Source organism: Uranotaenia lowii, chromosome 2, assembly GCF_029784155.1.
Source record: "Uranotaenia lowii strain MFRU-FL chromosome 2, ASM2978415v1, whole genome shotgun sequence".
NCBI lineage: Eukaryota > Metazoa > Arthropoda > Insecta > Diptera > Culicidae > Uranotaenia > Uranotaenia lowii.
This window is the reverse complement of record NC_073692.1, coordinates 364,643,186-364,663,157: the sequence shown is the minus strand read 5'-3', so window position 1 is coordinate 364,663,157 and position 19,972 is coordinate 364,643,186. Positions and strand designations below refer to the sequence as shown.

General features: G+C 34.7%; 1 protein-coding gene across 4 annotated transcripts; it reads left to right on the top strand.

The window, feature by feature from the left end:
- Positions 1-833: 833 nt before the first annotated feature.
- Positions 834-19,727, top strand: LOC129746546 (spondin-2). Of its 4 annotated transcripts, none has more exons than XM_055740238.1 (5): positions 834-974; positions 1,598-1,885; positions 11,203-11,486; positions 11,550-11,771; positions 19,328-19,727. In XM_055740238.1, the coding sequence occupies exons 2-5, from the start codon at positions 1,681-1,683 to the stop codon at positions 19,667-19,669; spliced, it is 1,053 nt and encodes a 350-aa protein (XP_055596213.1). In that variant the 5' UTR covers positions 834-974; positions 1,598-1,680; the 3' UTR covers positions 19,670-19,727. The 4 variants fall into 4 exon arrangements, with proteins under 4 accessions (XP_055596213.1, XP_055596211.1, XP_055596212.1 ...); XM_055740236.1 differs by having other exon boundaries at positions 1,594-1,885; XM_055740237.1 differs by having other exon boundaries at positions 834-1,023.
- Positions 19,728-19,972: the final 245 nt, after the last annotated feature.

Here is a 19,972-nt window from a genome sequence, read left to right as displayed (position 1 = left end):
ACTGAGAAGTTGTAACACGAATCTATGACGGTCGTCATAGAAGAAAACCAAAAGCATAGTACACAACATCCACGATCTATTTGCTAAAGCTGCATCTCAGTCTTTTTACCGATCAGAATCAAAATTTTTATCTTTATATATAACAAGTTTTATATTTTTCTAGAATTTTGTTCTTATAAGCTTATTAGTTTTTTTTATAGTTCGGTTGGATGTTTAAATTGTGAGGCGCAATGTTTGTGACTTTTGTTTGAGCCAAACAAACTTTGCTGCTGAAAAGTTCTCAGAACAATATGCATGGAGAAATTTTCAACGAAAGTCCATAAAAACGCATCGTCTTAATAGGTATTCCGACCTGTATAACAAAGCGCCAAGAGATCAGTACTCCGAAAGACATAAGCGCATCAACAGATGGTCGGACTTGATCTAATAATACGCACGATCCATTTGGTCTGAAGAACCGATAAATCGTGCGGTCATATTTCCATTCATATTCGCACATATTTCTCACCAGTCAAGCCATACTGACAGCAACTTTAGTAGTAGGTATAAGCTACTACTGCCCAACTAGTATAAGCCGTGATCCATCGGGGCCAGGGGCTTGAACTTGGCCGGACAGCATTTCCGAGAAGCTGTCATACGGACGATTTTTTTCGCGCTTCTTTTGGTCCAGTCCAGAAATAAGTGTAAGCCGGCCGATTCAATCCGATTGGACCGAATGAAATAGCACATTGTGTGTGAGAATCAACTTCAGTGACAGAGGCGTAAGATTTCTTTTGATTTTTCGCACCATTAAAAATCTTCTCGATCGGCGGATGATTCAGTCTTTGGCAAGATGCTGACCGGCTCGGTAGAACTTTTCGGTGCTTCTTGCTAGTTTCTTAGAACATTTTGGACGAGTTTCACCAAGTTTCACTTTCACGCTAACTGTCGATAAGTACGCGCTATCCAGAAATCGTCGTTATCGTCCCAGAAACGTAAGACTCGTAATCGTTTAGTGATTTTTTTTTTCCTGAAGCTGTTAATGTGAGTTCAGTGATTTTTAATCTTGAATGTGATCAGAATTTTAATCGATTGCTAGTTGTGGGTTTTTAGAGGAGGACGCATTTCCAAATGGGAATCTTTAAGTGTTGCTGGTGATTGATTTGTCTACTCGTCTAGCGAACTGGTTGAATTGATTGGCAGGTTGTTCTGTCAGGATGGAATGTAACGCGAATGTCTGTCATATCTTCATCAGATTGGATGACTGACAGTGATGATCAACAGCTTTGAAGGATTTGAAAAAAGCAGTGATAAAACAACTTCAAAATCGGTTGAATTTAGTTTTTGCCAGGAGTAAAGCTCTGAAAAATTCTGAATTCAGGTGCCGAAATTTTCTAATAAACTAGTGAAAAATGTCTGTTGATCATCACTGTCCCTCGTAGACACACCCTCTTCGAGCCCTCACATAAATCTTAGCTACGAAGAAATCCATCACGTTCAACCAGCTAACAGTTTGTGGTGCATTAAGTAGGAACGGTTTTTAAGCATTTTCCATTACGTGAAGTATACTTACGCACTGTGATTTAATTTTCACTCTCTCCTAACGGGCACTAGTTAGTTTGCGAGTTCATCAACTAGATTGAATCGAAGAAATTGTTTGGTGGAAAACTGGAATCTAGTTACGACACTCCCCTTTTCACGATGCAACGCGTAATGGAATCGTTTCTGGTGATCCTGATGATGATTGGTGCGTACCTAGTCGATGCGGCCATAATTCGCGGTGAAAGTTGTGATGCGGAAGCACTGGTATTCTACCGGATCCGGCTCGTAACCAACTGGAACAGGAAGCTGTTCCCCAAGCACTATCCCGAGTTCCGGCCGCCACCCCAATGGAGTATAACGTATGGTAAGTAGGAAGCAAGAGCTTAATGCAATGCCTTATGAGCAACATGAAGTAGAGATAAATCCAGTTATTGAAAAGCCAAATAAAAATCTAAAACTTACAAAAAAAAAAATAATAATAATAATACGGCCCCACATAACCTCAGACGAAAATATAAGGCCCACAAAAATTCAATTTCGCATATTTTACTGTTTTCTGATTATGCATCACCCTTCATTGTAAATAGGTACATGGTTCTGATAAGTTAGAGGGAATAGACTAGTGGTTAGCAAAAAAATCGTTGTTAAAAGAAGTGAAATGTGCAGACTAAAATTATCTAGACTGGACTACGTAGGTACCTACATCGAAATGAAATAAGCTAACTTCAAGATTATGGCAGATTGGGTAATAGTTAATCGCTAACATACAGTGAGCTACATAAGAATAGCACCACTATGTGTTTTGCTTGTTAAAATATGAACGATTGAAAATTACGAAAATTTTCGTACACAGTTTGTTCTGAATTGCTTAACGGATAAATCAAGCATAAGTTTACTTTTTTTGGACGTAGCAATTGGCGTTGAGGACCAAAAATGTGAAAAAAGGGGTGCGAAATAAGAAGAGCACCACTTGAGTTTTTCAACTAAAACAAGAATTATTTGTTTAGACAACTGCATTTTAAGGAGTTTTCCAGAATTCCAAAGATTTTCAAAGGTATTAAAAGGGGATTTTAAGAGATGCTCCTCTAGCGTTAAGGAATTTGATATTTGAGCTATAAAACTTTATCAAACTACTTGATTTCTTCATTAACATTCATAAGTATGATGCAAAATGATGAAACATATATTTAAGGCTGAGTTCGAGTCCAAAAAGCAGGTTGGAATTCAAAAATACTGATGTTTTTTAATAGTCGAACACTATTTCTCTAGTTTTAAGTCATAGATGGCAGCACTATCTTGCCATTTATCCAAATTTATGCTCATTTTCGAATATCCGGGATTAATTAGGGAGTGCTGGATGATTTTGGTCAAGAAATAAATACATGTACCGTGTGAAGGCTTTGGAAATTCTAAGATAATTAAATCCAAAAAAATTAGAATTGCATCAAGGTTACTAAAAGAAAAATTTTTGAACCGATTATCAGAATAAAGTTATACTTTGCGATGGAGCTTGATGGACCAGACGGCTAGCAGTATTGTTGATATGATTTGCAATTTAATCGGAAGTTGAGATGAGCAGGAATTTCGGCGGTTGTACATTTTTGTGCTGGTGATTCTTTTGCAAATCCGGAAAAGCATTCTGCAGCGTAAACTTCCACAAAACTGTGATGGGAAAATACCTCAAAATGATGAATATGGGCCTAAATAAACCTGAAAAAATGAATATTGAGACTAAATTTGGTTTTAACTGCAAGATAGTGCTGCCATCTACGACTTGAAACAGGAAAAAAGTGTGGTTTACTGAACAAAATCAAAGTTTTTGATTTCCAACCTTTTTTTCTGATTCGAAATTAATCCCGAAAGTTTGTTTCATCATTTCACGTCATTTTGATGAAGAAAATAAGTAGTTTGGTAAAGAATTACAGCTCAACTATCGAATTCCTTAACACTAGAGGAGCATCTCTTAAAACCCCCATTTAAAACCTTTGAAAACCTTTGGAATTCTGGAAAACTCCTTAAAATGCAGTTATCTATTCAAATAATTCGTAGAAGCATTATTATTCACTATTACACAGTAATTTTTTAAAAATAATCTTGTTTTTGTTGAAAAGCTCAAGTGGTATTATTCTTATTTCTCATCCCTTTTTTCACAGTTTTAGTCCTCAACGCCAATTGCTACGTCCAAAAAAAGCATACTTATGCTTGATTTATCCGTTGAGCAATTCAGAACAAACTGTGGAAGAAAATTTTCAATCATTCATATTTTAACAAGCAAAACACATAATGGTGCGATTCTTATTTTGCTCACTGTGTGTCCTCAAGATGTATACTAGAACCCTCCCTCTCACTGAAAGGTGGTGGAGGTCTGTCAAACAAAAAAACATGTCTTCATAACTCGAGAACTGATCATGCGAATGGAAAAAAAAAATTGCATGGAAGTGTATTCCGGTAGGAGAAATGTGTTGATGATTGTTTGAAACCCCTGCTTTTTTCTAGTGTGGAGATAGGAATGGGGGAGAGGGCTTTTTACAATTTTTCGCATAACTAAAGAACCAATCAAGCAAATGGAATCAAATGCGGCATGGAAGGTTATTTGAGTGGATTAAAAGAGAGAAGATGGAGGACTCCCCTGCAATCTTCAGCATAACTGAAGAGCTGATCGAGCAAATGGAACTAAATTTGGCATGTGTAGGTATTTGAATAATAGAAATGTTTCTGTGATAAATTAAAGCCCCTCCTTTTTTCAGCGTGGAAATTTAAAGGGAGAAAGGGGGCTTCCATACAAATTTATTGCATAACTCGAGAATCAATCGAGCAAATGAAGTCGAATTTGGCATCAAAGGGTATTTGAATACAAGAAATATTTCTATGAACATTAACTACTTACCCTTCCATCCAAAAGGGAGATGGGGAGGGAAATAGTTTTTGCATAACTCGAGAACTAAGATTTATCACTTTTTTTTTCAATATTTCTCGATTATTTTTTTTCGGTTAAGGGGAATGTGGCATATGAATTTTAAAATCAGTTCTGAACTTCTATGAACGTAAAACACGGTTGCAGAAATTTATTAGACTGCTTACTACTTTGATTTAAAAATCGAATTTGTCTCTGTTTAGAATTTTATGCCTTGAAGTAACATTTATCAGTCTCTATTCTGATGGTTGGGAAAGTGTGAATATGCACAATATGTCCTTTTGATATAAGTTTAAATATCTCAGTTAATTGTGGAACAGCTATATTTTTGTATAGTTTTTGTTAAAAAAAATACACAAAAATATAGCTATGGGTCAGGGTTTATATATTTCAAAATTTTTCAAAAATTGAATAAAGTTTAAAAAAACTACAACCGAAAAAGAACTCTTAGTGAAGTTCCTTAGCCCCTGTGGTTATGCAATTTTTGAAAATTGACAAAAAATTTCTAATCTATAAAGTTTTTCGTAAATAAAACTTGTTTGTAATCGTAAAACTAAGCTTCTGTAAATTTTTCAACATAAGAAAAATTGGGCTTGAGAGGATAAAAAAAAACTGAGAAATTCTCATTTTATTTTTTGAGTTTACAGCGAAGCCCACTGTCATGTGCACGAAGTAACTGTGGCCGTTGGCCAAACGGAATGGGAAAATGAACGAAAAAAAATTGTAAACGCTGTCAGTCAAAGAGAGTTTTTTGAGTGACAGAAGGCAATGAAGGAAACGCAAATGGAATACTCTAAATTATGGGTGGCCAAAACATGGCTGTCTTTTTGTGGCCCGCGAAGCTTTTTTTAGAATGACCATGTTCCAATCCTAGTTCTATTAAATAGTTGAGGTTTTTGAATGTTTATGTACCATTTTCAGATGAAGGTTATTAAAATCTGTATCGAAACAAAAGTAGAAGAAAAACATGTATAGTTTCTAATTTTCCAATACTTGACACATGAATAGTACTTTCGAATAACAGATATGTATTGCGATGAATTTCCCTTATTTAATTACCTCATGCCATTTTTTTTTAAAGCGATGAGTGCATGGTGCTTGTTTGAATTTTGACTAATTTTTGAAGGATCCATGGAAAGAATAATATGATATTTTCGGAACAAAAACTTCTGTAAACTTTAGTACGAAGTTATAGCGATATGCGCTTGACATAAACAAAACACATTTATTTATATTAAAGTTTAGTATTTTGTGAGTTTTAGAGCGAAGAATCTACTTCATTTGTCATTTTTACCGTACACAGCAAAAAAGAATGTAACGATGGACGATGTAATTTCTGAAAATGTTGTAGTATTAGGGATTTCTGTTGCAATATTACATCAAAACGATGAACACAATGCGAACACGTCGTGTGATGTAATATCACAAATTTTCATGTGATATCTCATCAAGTAGTCAATGTTTTCCTCAATTGACTTCTCAAATTTAATTCATTTCCAAAAGTTTGAAACGGATTACGGAGCTCAGCAGTATTTGTTTGGCTTGTAAGTACTACCAAAATCAAGTAAATTTCTAAGCAAAACTATTGCTTTAAGTTTCATTGCACTATTTCTTATTTTTAGGGAATTTGGCCCATTTGAATCAGCGGTAGAAAATTTTATGATTTGAAACACCAGGATGATAAGGGGAGAAATTTATTTTATTCATCTTTCCTGTGATTTTTTCATTTAAAGCTTGATAAAATGATGTGTTCCGGCTTGCGAAAAACGAAGTGACTCAAACCAGTCGATTTGGAAACAAAACTTGGGAAGATAAGTGTCCAGTGATCGTTCCAACATGAAGTCTGAATCCGAAAATTTCGATGATTCAACTTATGGCCCCATATTCGAGCAACTACAGCATGGAAGTCCTACTTCAAAGTCCTAATCAAAAACATGTAATATTAGGTACCAATTGCGACTCAAGTTATTTGCACGTTTTTGATGTAATATCGCAACACTTTTTTGCTGTGTACCATAAATATTACGGAAAAATGAAATGACAATTTTCACAGTATGTCCCTGATCTTCACCCAATTTTAAAATTTGCTCATTTTTGTGGACGGTATTATTTAACAGTTTTTGCAGCTTGATTATGAATTTTCACATAGATTTTCACCATGCGTTTTGATGTGCCTTATTATAATATCAAAGTTATGTGGATTTCTAATACAGTTTTTTACGAAATATCTTATTTATATCAAACACCTCTTCAATTTTCAAAAATCTGTTTGGATAGTGTCAAATTTTAAAAAAGAATTCCTCGGATGTTTCTACAGCCACGATCACTGTTCGAAAATTCGATTTTATAGTACGCTTTTCATTTGAAACTGCATTTTAAATTATTGAAGTTAGTTCAGTTTTGAAACTATCAATGATGCAGGTATGGTTAACTTTTGAATTAATAATTTTGAAATAAGTTTCTGAACAACTTGCTTTGCAAAAAAAACGGATCATTCATTCTTGCTGCTGATAAAACTGCGATATTTGAAATGGACATTCGTGAAGCAGTTAGAAGTGAGTTGAAATTTTTTTCAGAACGCTTGCTGTTGATACATATTATCACGTCATTTTTGCCAACTTCAACGTTGATAATGTAGGAGCCCAGCTAGTTAAGATAAATCAGGAGGCTACGGTTTTCAACTATTCTAATTATGTGATATTAACCCGAGACGTTCAATAATAAAGAAGCAAAACCAAACTGAAGCGTCTTTCATTTAAGCGGCATCCTACAACAGCTGTAGGAGTCATGTAAGTTGACTACAGGTTTTAGAGCAAAACAGGAGGCCACGATTATGTATGAAAGAGTTATTCAGATATTTTCCAGACGTCAACTAATAAAGTCCAGTTTCAAAATTATCAAGTCTTGCTTTTATTGAAAACCGGCATCCTTCAAACTTCAGAAGTGGGATATTAGAAGCCGAAGCGCCTTGAAAATCCAGCGAAACGAAGATTTTTTCGAAAATCCTCCAACTTTGAGAAACTGCTGTTTTCGGAATGGAAATGAATGCGATACGAACACTCCTGATGCGACGGTGCAAACTGATAGAGCAGTTTTCCAGGCATTGACGCTGCCAGGGTTGCGGACAACACTGGAGCCGAAGATTGTGGAGGTTCGAATATCCAGACGGTGTACGAAAGGCCTATGAAGATGCGATACTGCCCGGATGCTACGGTAATGCTGATGATGTGCCAGTTTTCCATGCACTGACGCTGCCAAGATGGCAGGTAGTGATGGAGCCGAGATCCCGGGAGTTTGATCTTCATATGTGCGTGAGTCGATTGGAACCGGAAGTTTTCTTATTTTCAAGTGGATTCAAGATTCAGTTCAGTTTCTCATAAGTAGCTCTTGTTCAAATTTTGGTCAGTTTGCTTCAGAATCCAAATTTTACTGTGATTTCTTTTTGTCATGTTTAGATTTTTTATTGTATCTGTCAGGTGAAACATCGAGGGCGATGTGATTAGTCAGAATGGCCGAGCTGTAGGAGTCATGTAAGTTGACTACAGGTTTTAGAGCAAAACAGGAGGCCACGATTATGTATGAAAGAGTTATTCAGATATTTTCCAGACGTCAACTAATAAAGTCCAGTTTCAAAATTATCAAGTCTTGCTTTTATTGAAAACCGGCATCCTTCAATAATGTCGCGAATGCCCTAAAAATGGTAAAACGACTATAAGCGAAACAAAAAAAGTCACATCATTTCCTTTGCCTTTTTTTTTAAATGAAAAATAAAACAACTCAACAAAATACAAAAATAAAAAAAATCAGAATTTTTAGATTTTGGAAAATCGTAAGACCATGACAAAAGCTTAATGTATTTTAGAAATCCAGTTATTAGGCATTTCTGCATCAAATTGAACTAAAAGAAGTTTCAACCTTAAATTAAAAACTAATATATTTGAAATAACTATTGCTCCATGACACATATTTCTATATCCAACTGGGTCTGGATATAAACAGATGCTATTTTAGTTGTGAAATGTTTCTAATTTAGTAATGTAAATAATTATTTGGTCTAAGAGACGAGCTCTCAATAATGTTTCATTTTTTTTTAATCAATCCAAGTAGAAACAGTAGAAACCTGAACCGAATCTTATTCATCTGTCTCTTATACATACCTATATATTTTTGAAAAAAAAAAACAAATGAAAACAAAATTTTGTTGAAATTATTTTGTTGTATCATCATTGAAAATAAGTTGTTCATTAATATGCTTTGAATATTAAAAAAAAATGATGGTGTGACCCACCAGCCTGTTTCATCTCTGAAAATTGGCATGCCTGTTGGAAATGTTGGCCACCCATGCTCTAAATGGAGAGAAATTTCACATTCACACAAGGCTGTCAATGGTTTTAAGCTCTGCTACTTATAATCGAAAATGCTATTTGTAAACGAAATGCGGACCAAGTATGAGAACTCTCGTCCTTCCGTTTTCGCGAAAGAGCTACTCTCAGAGACAACTCAAATGATATAAAATTAATCATGAAAGTTTCATGATGAAACTCTACAAAATTGAACACAACACTTTCGGTGGCTCACAGATACTAAATTTGTAACTTTAGGACCAGTGAATTCTTAGATATATTATGCTGAATTTTGGTGTTGCTTGTTTAGATTTCTTCGCGGGCCAAAAAAAACAACATCGCGGTCCTTAATGTGTTGAGGCCGAACAACAATTATAATCGAAAGGTGGCCAATGATGCTGCATAAATTGAGGAGCTTTATTTTTTAACATTACAAATAAAAATTTAACTACAAAAACAAATGAAATTTGTTCCTTCAAACTACATCAATTGATAGGGTTTCTAGCTTTTTGTCCTAGGCCGCTTACTCTTGGAAAATGTTCCTATTTCATGTTTATCAAAGTTATCCCGGTGATCAATGTTACCCCGGTTAACGGTACTCAGCATTTGTTAAAAAACGTAAATACCTTTTAGATGATTCCAGAAATTTTGGATCGTTTGAATAGTTGGCTGAAAATTCTTTGGAGAAACAAAAAAGAACCTGACTTACTCTGCTAAAATGACGCGTGATGGGCATTGTGGTGTGAAACATCATTAGGAGAAAGTGTTCCTGAATGCGCCTAGCGGGTTTAATGTCGACGAAACGGCTGACAAGACAACATATTTGATCAATGCAACTTGAGGGCCATACGCTTTGAACATATGGCAAGATAGATTTTTATGAATTTACCAACTCAAACAAAAAATAAAACTTCATACAACAAGGTTCTTATACCTTTTGATGTAATATTTTGACTTTTAAAAATTATACTTAAAGAAGCTCAAAACAAAAACTTGGGTGGTTTTTGTTTCTAAATTCAAACGAACTTAAAAAGTAAAACATATTTATGCTTTTATGAAACCTTAATAATGACTAGAAAGTGGAACAGAAGAGTGTTAAATGCCTCTACCCTAAAAGAACAGAGAAAAATTATGATTTTAATCATTCAAACTTCGAATCTGAGCTCAAATTAACATCTCAAGAAATAATTGAAGATCTCAAAACTGTTTTCATTGAGTTTTTTTTATGGGTGAACTGCCTCCATAGTATGTCAACCCGTACTTTTGTTTTATTCCATAAAAAAGTTATGATAAAATAATAAAAGACATAGATTTTTATAAAACTTCAGCTTTGTCGTAGGTATGAAATGTATCAGCTTCTAGCATCTTCAATGAAATTATAAGAAAATATTGCAGAAAAACTGAAATTTTGCCCAAAACAAAAAAAAGGTGCGTTAGCCCGCACGGTATGAGGTTCGGCATTTTAGACAACAGTTTAAATAAAATTGTTTTCTCGAAATTTCAACATAAAAATAACTTGAATGTATAGAAAAAGGATGCCTGCTATGTTTATAAAGTTTTTGTATACATATTCGATGTAACATTTGATTAAATCAGTACTTCGCTTTATAGGCGCATATAGCCTGCTTATCCCCTATGTAAAGCTTGAAAAAAGCAAAAACGACGAACTTTACCTCGATGTTATGTAAGCTAAGCAAATATTTGAAATTAATTTTTTCGTCAATGAGCTTGTTCCAAAAATTTGTAGGTTTTAAATTAAACCTTTTATCTAATTTTATCCTGTGTATGCACGACACAATTTAAATTCCCTTCAATAAACAATAACCTTAATTGATTTGATATCTTAAAATTAAAAGTTTACTTAAAAGTTTTGTTGTTGTAACCTCAAACCAATTTAATAAGCTACCTCACAAAAATCCAACATACTTCTACAAGAAGACAGCTGAACAGGTAAGTTTCGCAATGAAACACGCACAGTGTTAATCCAATCGTTAAACTAGCGCTTCGATTTAATGACTTTAGCGCACGTACAGTCGATAGACGTCCGTAAAAGGTTTTAATGAATGGCTACCTCTTTTACTTACGAGATGAGTACGAAGGATTGGTTGTTTTCCGTCTATTTGAAGAAAACATCAATCGCGTATGAAGAACACTGAAGCCCGTCGTGAAAGCCCACCAAATGGCTAGCAAAACGGATATATTAAAATTGATGAGATGTTTCATTTGACCATTATAAGGTCTTGTTTTCAAACAAATTTTTTTATTTTAAATTATAAAGTAACGTTCTAAATAATGTAGGTTTCTTTTTTTTTAATTTTTGGTAATTCATTTTTTAAGCTGTCTAGTGTAGAAGAATGTTTCTTTCTCCGAGTAACACCCCGAATATTCAACCTGATGTGTTATTTTTCCTCACACTTTCTACAGGTCAGTCCCACAATGCATCATTCCGCTTGTTTCGGTTGAAGGACTACGCAAGTCAGGCGGTGCAAAATTTCGCAGAAACTGGCCATGCCCACGCGCTGGAGGAGCATCTGGCGGAGCAACAGAGCAACGGGATGATCCACGATGAGTTCCATCTGCCAAAGATTCCCAAAGGTCAGGGCGCCACCGAGGGAACATTTTTCGTTGATGGCCAGCATACCAAAGTTTCGTTCATGACCAAGATCGTACCGTCCCCGGATTGGTTCGTGGGAGTGGATTCCTACAATGTAAGTTTGTTTAGCTCATTCTCTACACGGTTTATTTTTTTCTACTGATTTGTTCGTTGACAGCTCTGTCTGGCAGGAAGATGGGTGGATAACATAACGATTCCACTCGGTCCATTGGATGCCGGTACAAGCAACGGACTTACGTTCACCTCACCCAAATGGCCAACAAATCCACCGAATGTGATCGAACAAATTACGGCACGCTACCCGATGCATTTGGCCAGCAGTTTCTTCTACCCGGAGATCAAACATTTGCCCAGCATCGCTCACGTTACCTTCACAAAGGTGAGTCGGAAACGGTTTATATTTTAATATTTATTCATTAATATCACTAGCACTAGAGATTTGTAAAGATGACTGCATGAAACATTTTACGATTAGCGACTATCAACAATCAAAGAATTTTTTTAATTTCAAATGTTTATATAACTTAGGTTGATGATTGAAAAAGCTTTCCTGATAGGGTTACCGATTTATACTTAATTTTATAATTTTAAAAACCTCGCAATGTAGCTTAATAATTCATTTTACAGTTATTGTAAGTCTAGGCAAAAATCGAAAAAACATGCTTCGGAAATGAGGAATCGAAAAAACATGCGATCAGCTACCAAATGCTCAAAAAAAAAACTTCACTTAGTGTCCAAGTTTACAAGCTGAAGTTAGAAGCTAAAGGCTAGTCCACACTAGGTGACAGCTCGTCTTGAGACGGTCTCAGCCTTTTCCATTTTATTCGGAATACACTGAGATTGTCTTCAATAGCAGACAACAAAGTTGGCCTCATAACAAAATTAGCAGTTTATGTTGCCTAGTGTGGACTAAGCTTAATGTTGCACATATGGAAATATATCTATATATATATATTTTTAAACATAATAACTACAAATGTAAAAAAGTGATGTACAAACCGTTCTTTTCTCTCAATCAACTGCTAATGTTGCTTCAGTCTTAGTTGAAAAATTTTGAAAAATAGACTAAAAAGTGTAAGTTATTTGACACATTTTGACATCCTCAGTTTCTTGAAGTATGAAATACAGAGTATTTCACTAATTTTCTAAGGTACCGTAAAACGGGGTAACATTGATCACTTTTTTTCAATATTTTCCGATTATTTTTTCAGTTAAGAGGAATGTGGCATGTTTAATATTTTTAAAACCAGTACCGAACTGTTATGAACGTAAAACATGGTTGCAGAAATTTTTTAGATTTCATTTGATTTGATTTGAAAATCGATTTCGTCTTTGATTAGAATCTTATGCTTTGGGATAACAGTGATCAGTCTCTATTTTGACAGTTTTAACGAATTTTCTTGATCATAAAGGATAACAAAAATCACCTTCATAATATTTACAAAGGCTAGTTTATCAATTGCTTAGGCAGTTCGGAACAAACTCAAATGATATAAAATTAATCAGAAACTCTACAAAATTGAACACAACACTTTCGGTGGCTCAAAGATTCTAAATTTGAAAATTTTTGTTCAGTTAATTCTAAGATATATAGATAATCCTGAGTTCGGTGTCTCTTTGTTTAGATTTCTTCGCGGTCCAAAAAAACCAACATCGCGGTCCTTAATGTGTTAATGTTGAACAACAATTAAAATCGAAAAATGGACAATGGTGCTGCATAAATCAGGGGGCTATTTTTTAACATTAGGGGAGAATGAGGATACTTGATCCCTGGGGACACTTGATTCCTTCGCTTTATCTCGAAACAGGAATGTCTTACAAATATCAAATGTTCCAGAAAAATGTGCAAAATAGAACTCAACAACTATGCTGTTATCTTATCAAAATAAAAAAAAATAATTCAAGTTATTGAACTTTGTTTGAAAAATTTAACAATATGTGATTTAAAGTTCTTTTTTTATCATTTTAAGGTACACCGGGGTAGTTGTGGACGATGGCTATTAAAACAATACCGTGCACTATTTTCGAAATTTTTTGATGCAGAATGTTCAATTTACTTGTAATCTATCTAATAGCTGTGAAAAAGATACGATTCAGACAATAACGGATGTTTAGAGCGACTTTTATGGAATTTTCTATTTTCAACAACGATGTCGAGTTTATGTGCATGTTTTTCAATTGCAAATTTCTCGTAAACTAGCTGGCTCTCGATGAAAAACTCTACATTGAAACAACTCTACATTCCAAACAACCACATTGGAAAAGAAACGGCGGTTAAAAATGAAGAAAAAAGTGTTTATTTACAAAAAACAAAAAAATTGTCTCCAACCCCTGAATGAAGTAAGTGTGGGCGGCTTTAAAAAGACATGATGTTTACACAATTTTTCAATTTTCTGTCCTTCATCCTTGATGAATTGTATTATTTAGATATATTTATCATTCGGATCATGAAAAGTTGAGTAAAGAACTTGTTTGTTCTGTGTTTTTGATAAAATCGGACCTTGTGTGTTGCAACATGAATTTCACACAATTATTATTGAAAGATGCCTTACTAATAGTATCATGAACTTTTTTCAAAATTTTTGACGGTTCTAGCAATAAAATAACGTATTCAACCAAGAAAACACAATTTTTTTTGAAAATTTCCTGAGAAATCAAAAGGAAAATCTACCGTCCACACTTACCCCATAAAGCGGGGTAAGTGAAGACACCAGCAGTCCATTACAATTCACGTGATAACTTTTCTCGCTTTGCTTCTATCGAGCTCATCTCTTCAGCATTTGTAAACAACATGTTCTGCATGCATTGAATGTAATTTTATGAAAATTGACCCACTGCTGATTTTGTAATGATTTTTTAAAGTTGAAATATACGAAAAACCATCCACACTTACCCCGGTGTACCTTATATTGTTTTTCACATGAAAAAAATAAAAATATTTATATCAATATGTCCATCGTTTGAGTATATAATGAACTTGAAAATGCCGATTAGTGTGTAAAAATTTAAAAGCTATCATCAGAAAAATACGTTAAAAATTGACTGGAAACATTGCAATTTGTTGCGCCGTTCAAAAGTTACAAATCAACTTTTAAAGTGCTCAGTTTTTGAAACGGCGTAATCGTACTTGAACTCATGAATAAATTGACCAATATTTCAGTAAAACGAACGGCTTTGATTTATTGCTTGATAAATGCAATTAGAGTTACTTTTACTTAACTTAGAAAATTTTTCCTTTTATCACACTTTTTGAACGGTTATCGATGTCAGAGGTAGCATCGGCTATGTCCAATCAAATAAGAACATTCTTGACGGTCATTCTTACCTAGTAGTACCTACTGATTCTAGGCTTCTCTAAGCGGGTTCCATTCACGTATTTATCACATTTGCATCAGATTGTTAAAAATGCGAGTTTTAAGAAAAAAGCGGATAAATTCTAGGACACATTTTTCATACAAAATGGAGAATGTGTTACGAAACTCAATCAGCGATTTTCTTGAAACATGCCAAGTAGCTCATACGACCTGTTTGAAACTGACTTGAATTTTGTTATTTTTTCTCAGTTTTGTTTTCACAGTTTTCTTTGATGTGTTTGGAGACATCTGGTGTCCCAGCCAAAAAATCAAAATTACTTCAAAAAGAGCTTTGTAATTTTTAAACTAGTTTCGTGGGCCTGCTTGTACGTCTGTTCTCTGTTGTAAGGGTCTAAAAAAATTAAATCAGCCTCGCTTGTGGACAATTTGGCGAACTAATCTCTTTCGGTACGATCTGGACATTATTGGATTTGTACCAAGGCATCGTGTCTTTTGAGTAGTTAACTGATGCCAAAGTTAGCCTAAAGAGTACCTGGTGATCATACTTGCGGATCTTGGGGAGCAGGCGACGGTTCAGGCATTCTCGGACGTAAACAGCTGCATTTTATGTGTTAGGTCAGTGGTCACGAACGCCTTGGAAAACAGGTCAGACTCACATATGGCTTTCAAGCCATTGCCTTTTCACAGAATTTTTCTGTAAAATTGATGTCTCCGTCTCGTCAATACTTTGGCCATCACGCACAGTGTAGTACTGGTCACCCGATAGCGTTTTGTTATCAAACTTGCAGTTGGTTTCGTTTCGTCGTCGAAAACGCACACTGATTTTTCTCACAGTTGATCATATAAATTATGGGCTGTTGGTTTGACGGAATTAACTTGTTTTTGACTCGACTTCAATTTCTTCTGCTTCTCATATGTCTTCAGACTCAATCTTACCCTGTCAATGGGATAGTGCTGAGAGAGGATCCAAGTTTTTGGCCACATCCCGAACTAATGCTGTTTTCTTACTGGCGCGTAAGCACTCATGACCTCCGGTCCAAAGTTTTGTCCACCGGACCCGGTTTACGCATGGATTTTTATTTTGTCCACAAAGCTGCTATCCTCTCCAAACTTCCGAATTGAAACTTAGTCCGCTCGAATGCTTACTTCTTCCATTTTCAATAACTGACTCCACGAAATGTTTGGGATAGTACATCATTTGTGCACGACATTTTTGCGCTTTTTCGCGTTTAATCGTCATCCAGATTGAGCAGGGTTCTATCAAAATCGTGTTTAGCCATACGTACTCTTTCAAGAGTACCTACATGTACACTTTTTCGATCGAAAAATGAGCGTACTCTTCTTTTTGCAAAATTTTACCAAATGTACTCTTTTTTTTGGTGGAAGGAACTAAATGATATTTTCTCATATAAATTAACTTATTTCTACCGATACATGAAGATTGTATTCTAATAAATGCAAAAATCCAACTTTTGTTAAATGTTTCAAAGGATGGCTTCGTATGTACGGAATAGCGAGTACATTCACGATTTCAATCTGGATTTTTCGTACAAAACTAGTGCCTTTGAGTATGCAATAAACTCTTGGACATTGGCAATATGCATAACAACATCTTACTTAAAAGCATAGCGTAGAAATCAAAAGCGATCGAATCAGCTGTAATGTTTTTGAAGAGTGAAAAAATACGCCTCTAAAAACTCTTGAAAATGTCGTTTTTTTTTATCAATTTTGATGTCCTCAAATCGAAAAATTTGAATAATCCAACTAAAAATACTAAGAAATTGTCAATTAAATCACATATCTAGCAAAAAATGACCTAAAACATCATTATTCTGAATACAATTTTGAAAATATTTCTCAATGTACTCTTTTTGGCGTTGCAGAATATGGTAACCCTAGTTTAGACCTAATGGGACACCCTCTATGGTGAAGATCATTCGAACCGTGCATTGCACATCCGTGTATACGAGAAACCCAAATTCTTATACATTTTTGTCTAGCATACTTTATTGATTTGAGAGTCTCGTTGAGTTTTTATAAAATGATAAAAAAAATTTTTCTTAACCTTCTAGAGCCCACATTATTTTTCGTTGAAAAATAAACAGAAACTTAGTCATAGAGATTACAAACAACTTCTGTTCTACGAAAAAACTTTATAAATGGGAAATGGGCTTAAGGATGAATCATCCCAGAGGATGAAAATCCCGTGTAAAAAAAAATTATAAATGGGGAATTTTTTTTGACAATAAGTTCAAAAATTGCATAATCAAAGGGGCTGAGGAACTTGACTTTCAGTACTTATTTGTTTGTAGTTTTCACATACCCCAACCATTCTTTTTCTATTTCTTTTAAACATATCAGGACTGATTCATAGCTATATTTTTATATAATTTTTGTCAAAACTGTTCCACAAATAACTGATTAGATATTTCAACTTGTATGAAAAGTGAATATTGTGCATATTTTTGGGATTGTTGTCGTTTTTTTCCAATCCCGCCTTTAGAAAGGGTTTATGTTCCATGTCTTCAACCTAGCTATAGCTATATATATGGTCTTCTTCTACAAAAAATCAACCCAGAATAGTGGTATCTCTGCCATAACATAACTGCTTATCATTTTTTTGATCGAAAAACACATGGATTAAGAATTTCTGAGGCCACCAAATTTATGGTTTTTCGAAAAATATCTCCATTTCCAGTTTTCTCATGTATTTAATTTTTTTTAATCAAATTTTGTTTGTTTTTGTAGCATCGTAGTTTTCTTTTGTCGTACTTTTCACTATTAATAAGTAAACTTAAGTAAATCTAGCATAATATTTGATTAGTTAACATTATTTAAAAAAAGAAATGGATCTCTTTAAAGGAAATTTTCTTCCATTGAGATCCTTATCGTAATCTTGTTTAATTATAGCATACATTTCCTCGCAGTAAATAATAAACTTTTGTGTTCTCAGCATGATTAAAATTTTGTTCGCGTTGAATCTTTGTTTTGCTGCCAGACGTGCTGAGAACAGTAGCGTCCATTACCAGGGGGCTCAATTGAGCCTTTTGGTGTGGGGGAGTGTGGTGGGCCGCTACAAAATTTTCTTTAAAAAAATTTAAGCTTCTCTTAGCTGTAGCTTTTGACAACTGCTAGTCAAACAGTTTAATTAGTAAGGATTGTTAGATTAACATGTTTTGAAATATCTTGCGCAAAAAGTAAGTACAAGTTTGAAAAAAAATGCAACGCTTTGTTTGTTGAATAACTTTTGAATGCATGGATTTTAATTGATGGAATTTTCATATAAGTTACCTGGTAATTCAGTGTTTTCATATACAAATTTTTGTGATGTTCTGTTAAGTGGTTTTTGACTCTAACCTTTTGGCAACACATGCATACTATGAACCACTTTTTTATAAATCAATGCTATTTTTGATTACGTTTGCTGTTTCCTAAAGCTTGACCTAAAGCAATAACTCAAGATTCTGAATTTGGTTGAAGTTATTACAATTTGTAATTTACAGATTTAGCTGATAGTCCTCCTTTGGTACAACAACAACATATTTGACATTTTATCACTCCACCATCGTTTTTGCGTAATGGCACGATTCCAGATTCAACTTAAACAAAGTATAAACTTTGTAAGACCTATTGAAGAGCTTTGCAGAGAAAACGATTGCATGTGGTCGCTCCTTGTTTATCTCCGGGAAATACAGGCAAAATTTGTAAACGAAAAGTTACAGGTAGAAAACCTGCCAGGTAACTTCTAAAGAACTCGTTTTGCTGTCCATTACGAAATTAAAAAAAAATCTCCATAATCAGTCCAAAAATTTTGGGCACGATTTGACTACCTTATTTAGTTTATTTCACCGGTAGGCAGGTGTTTACCTTGTAGAAATGAAGTCAGGCCTATCTGTAAGTCATCTAGGCGAACCAGTCAGAAAAATTTGACTTTTCTATTAGTTCCTCTATTTATTTTTTTGGGTTGAGCTGAAAAACCTCTCACATTCCTCTTACTACATGAAATCAATAATCTTCACTTTTATTCAAAGTTTAGCTCACTATTGGGTCTTCTAGGACCTTTTAAATGATTTACCATGTGAACTTTGGTCAAATAGTTGATTTCCAACTATTTTTGGGTCTCCCACTGGGATTTTAAAGGATATTTCTCGATTCTTTCCATAAAATTTTGTCAATGAACTTTAGTATTGGACGCTATCTCAAAAACCACTCTATAGATTGTCACCAAATTTAGCACACATACACATTACAATTTCATCAATTTCTAACCATGCATTCAAAAATTATTCACACAACAAAGTGTTGCATTTTTTTCGAAAACACTCCTTATGCCGATTTGGTTGACCTCATCGGAGGCTTGGTTCTGCAATAGAGGGTTAACATTTAATTGGAAACAAATATGAACTTACCAACTTTATTACCTTGTTTTGACCAAACAAGATACTTTTTAAACTACAAGTGTTTTGATATTCGGAAAAAGTTGCAATTTGAGAAACTCTAATGATTAGTTAGTTTTATGAAATTGTGTAATGAACAAATGTTTCAATTTTTCGAGATGAAATGATTGTCATTTTTTTGTTTTCCGTTATTGTATTTAATCATTGTCCTTTTCCTTTCTCAGCTCCACGAATACCGAGGATCCAACAACGTGCACAAGAAGGTCAAGAAGCTCAAAACCAAACAGCGCGCCAAGCTGCTCAAGAAGCTAGCATACGCCAACCGGAAGTCCGAAAACGAGGTCGAAAAGGTATCGTTCCGCAGTTCGAATGGCGATTGTATGGTTAGCGGCTGGTCCGAATGGAGTCCTTGCAGTAAATCGTGCGATGTGGGGAAGAAAACCCGATCCCGATCGGTTCTCCGCTATCCGACTGAAAATGGGCGGGACTGTCCGCATTTGACGGAAACCCAGTGGTGTGGATCGGCCAGGCAGTGTACCACCAATGAAAGCTACTTCCGGTGGTGAAGGAAGTGTTTTTTGGTTCTGGTTACGAGGAGTGAGCGTTGTTGCAAGTGAATATATGTTGTTGAACGTAAGGAAGCTTGTTTTTTATTTCTTCCCTTGAAAAATATAAAATTGAATCGGAAAGCCAGAGCGATTAAAACATCAGGTTTGTTTTAATAGTAAAATCGTAAGCGGATAATTGACCATTGAGCCAAATAATGTGGTGGCTAAATGTTGAATAGCTTTTAATTCTCATTAAAATTTGCACACGGAACTATCGTAACGAGAAAAGCCGCTTCGATGTGGGCGCTCAATGGAGGACCC

What these genes read in the sequence shown, in the direction of transcription:
- LOC129746546 (XM_055740238.1), top strand. Translation starts at nt 1,681, where the DNA reads ATGCAACGCGTAATGGAATCGTTTCTGGTGATCCTGATGATGATTGGT. An exon ending in CCAATGGAGTATAACGTATG is followed by an intron (nt 1,886 to 11,202) that starts GTAAGTAGGAAG and finishes CACTTTCTACAG; the next exon opens with GTCAGTCCCACAATGCATCA. An exon ending in CTCACGTTACCTTCACAAAG is followed by an intron (nt 11,772 to 19,327) that starts GTGAGTCGGAAA and finishes TTCCTTTCTCAG; the next exon opens with CTCCACGAATACCGAGGATC.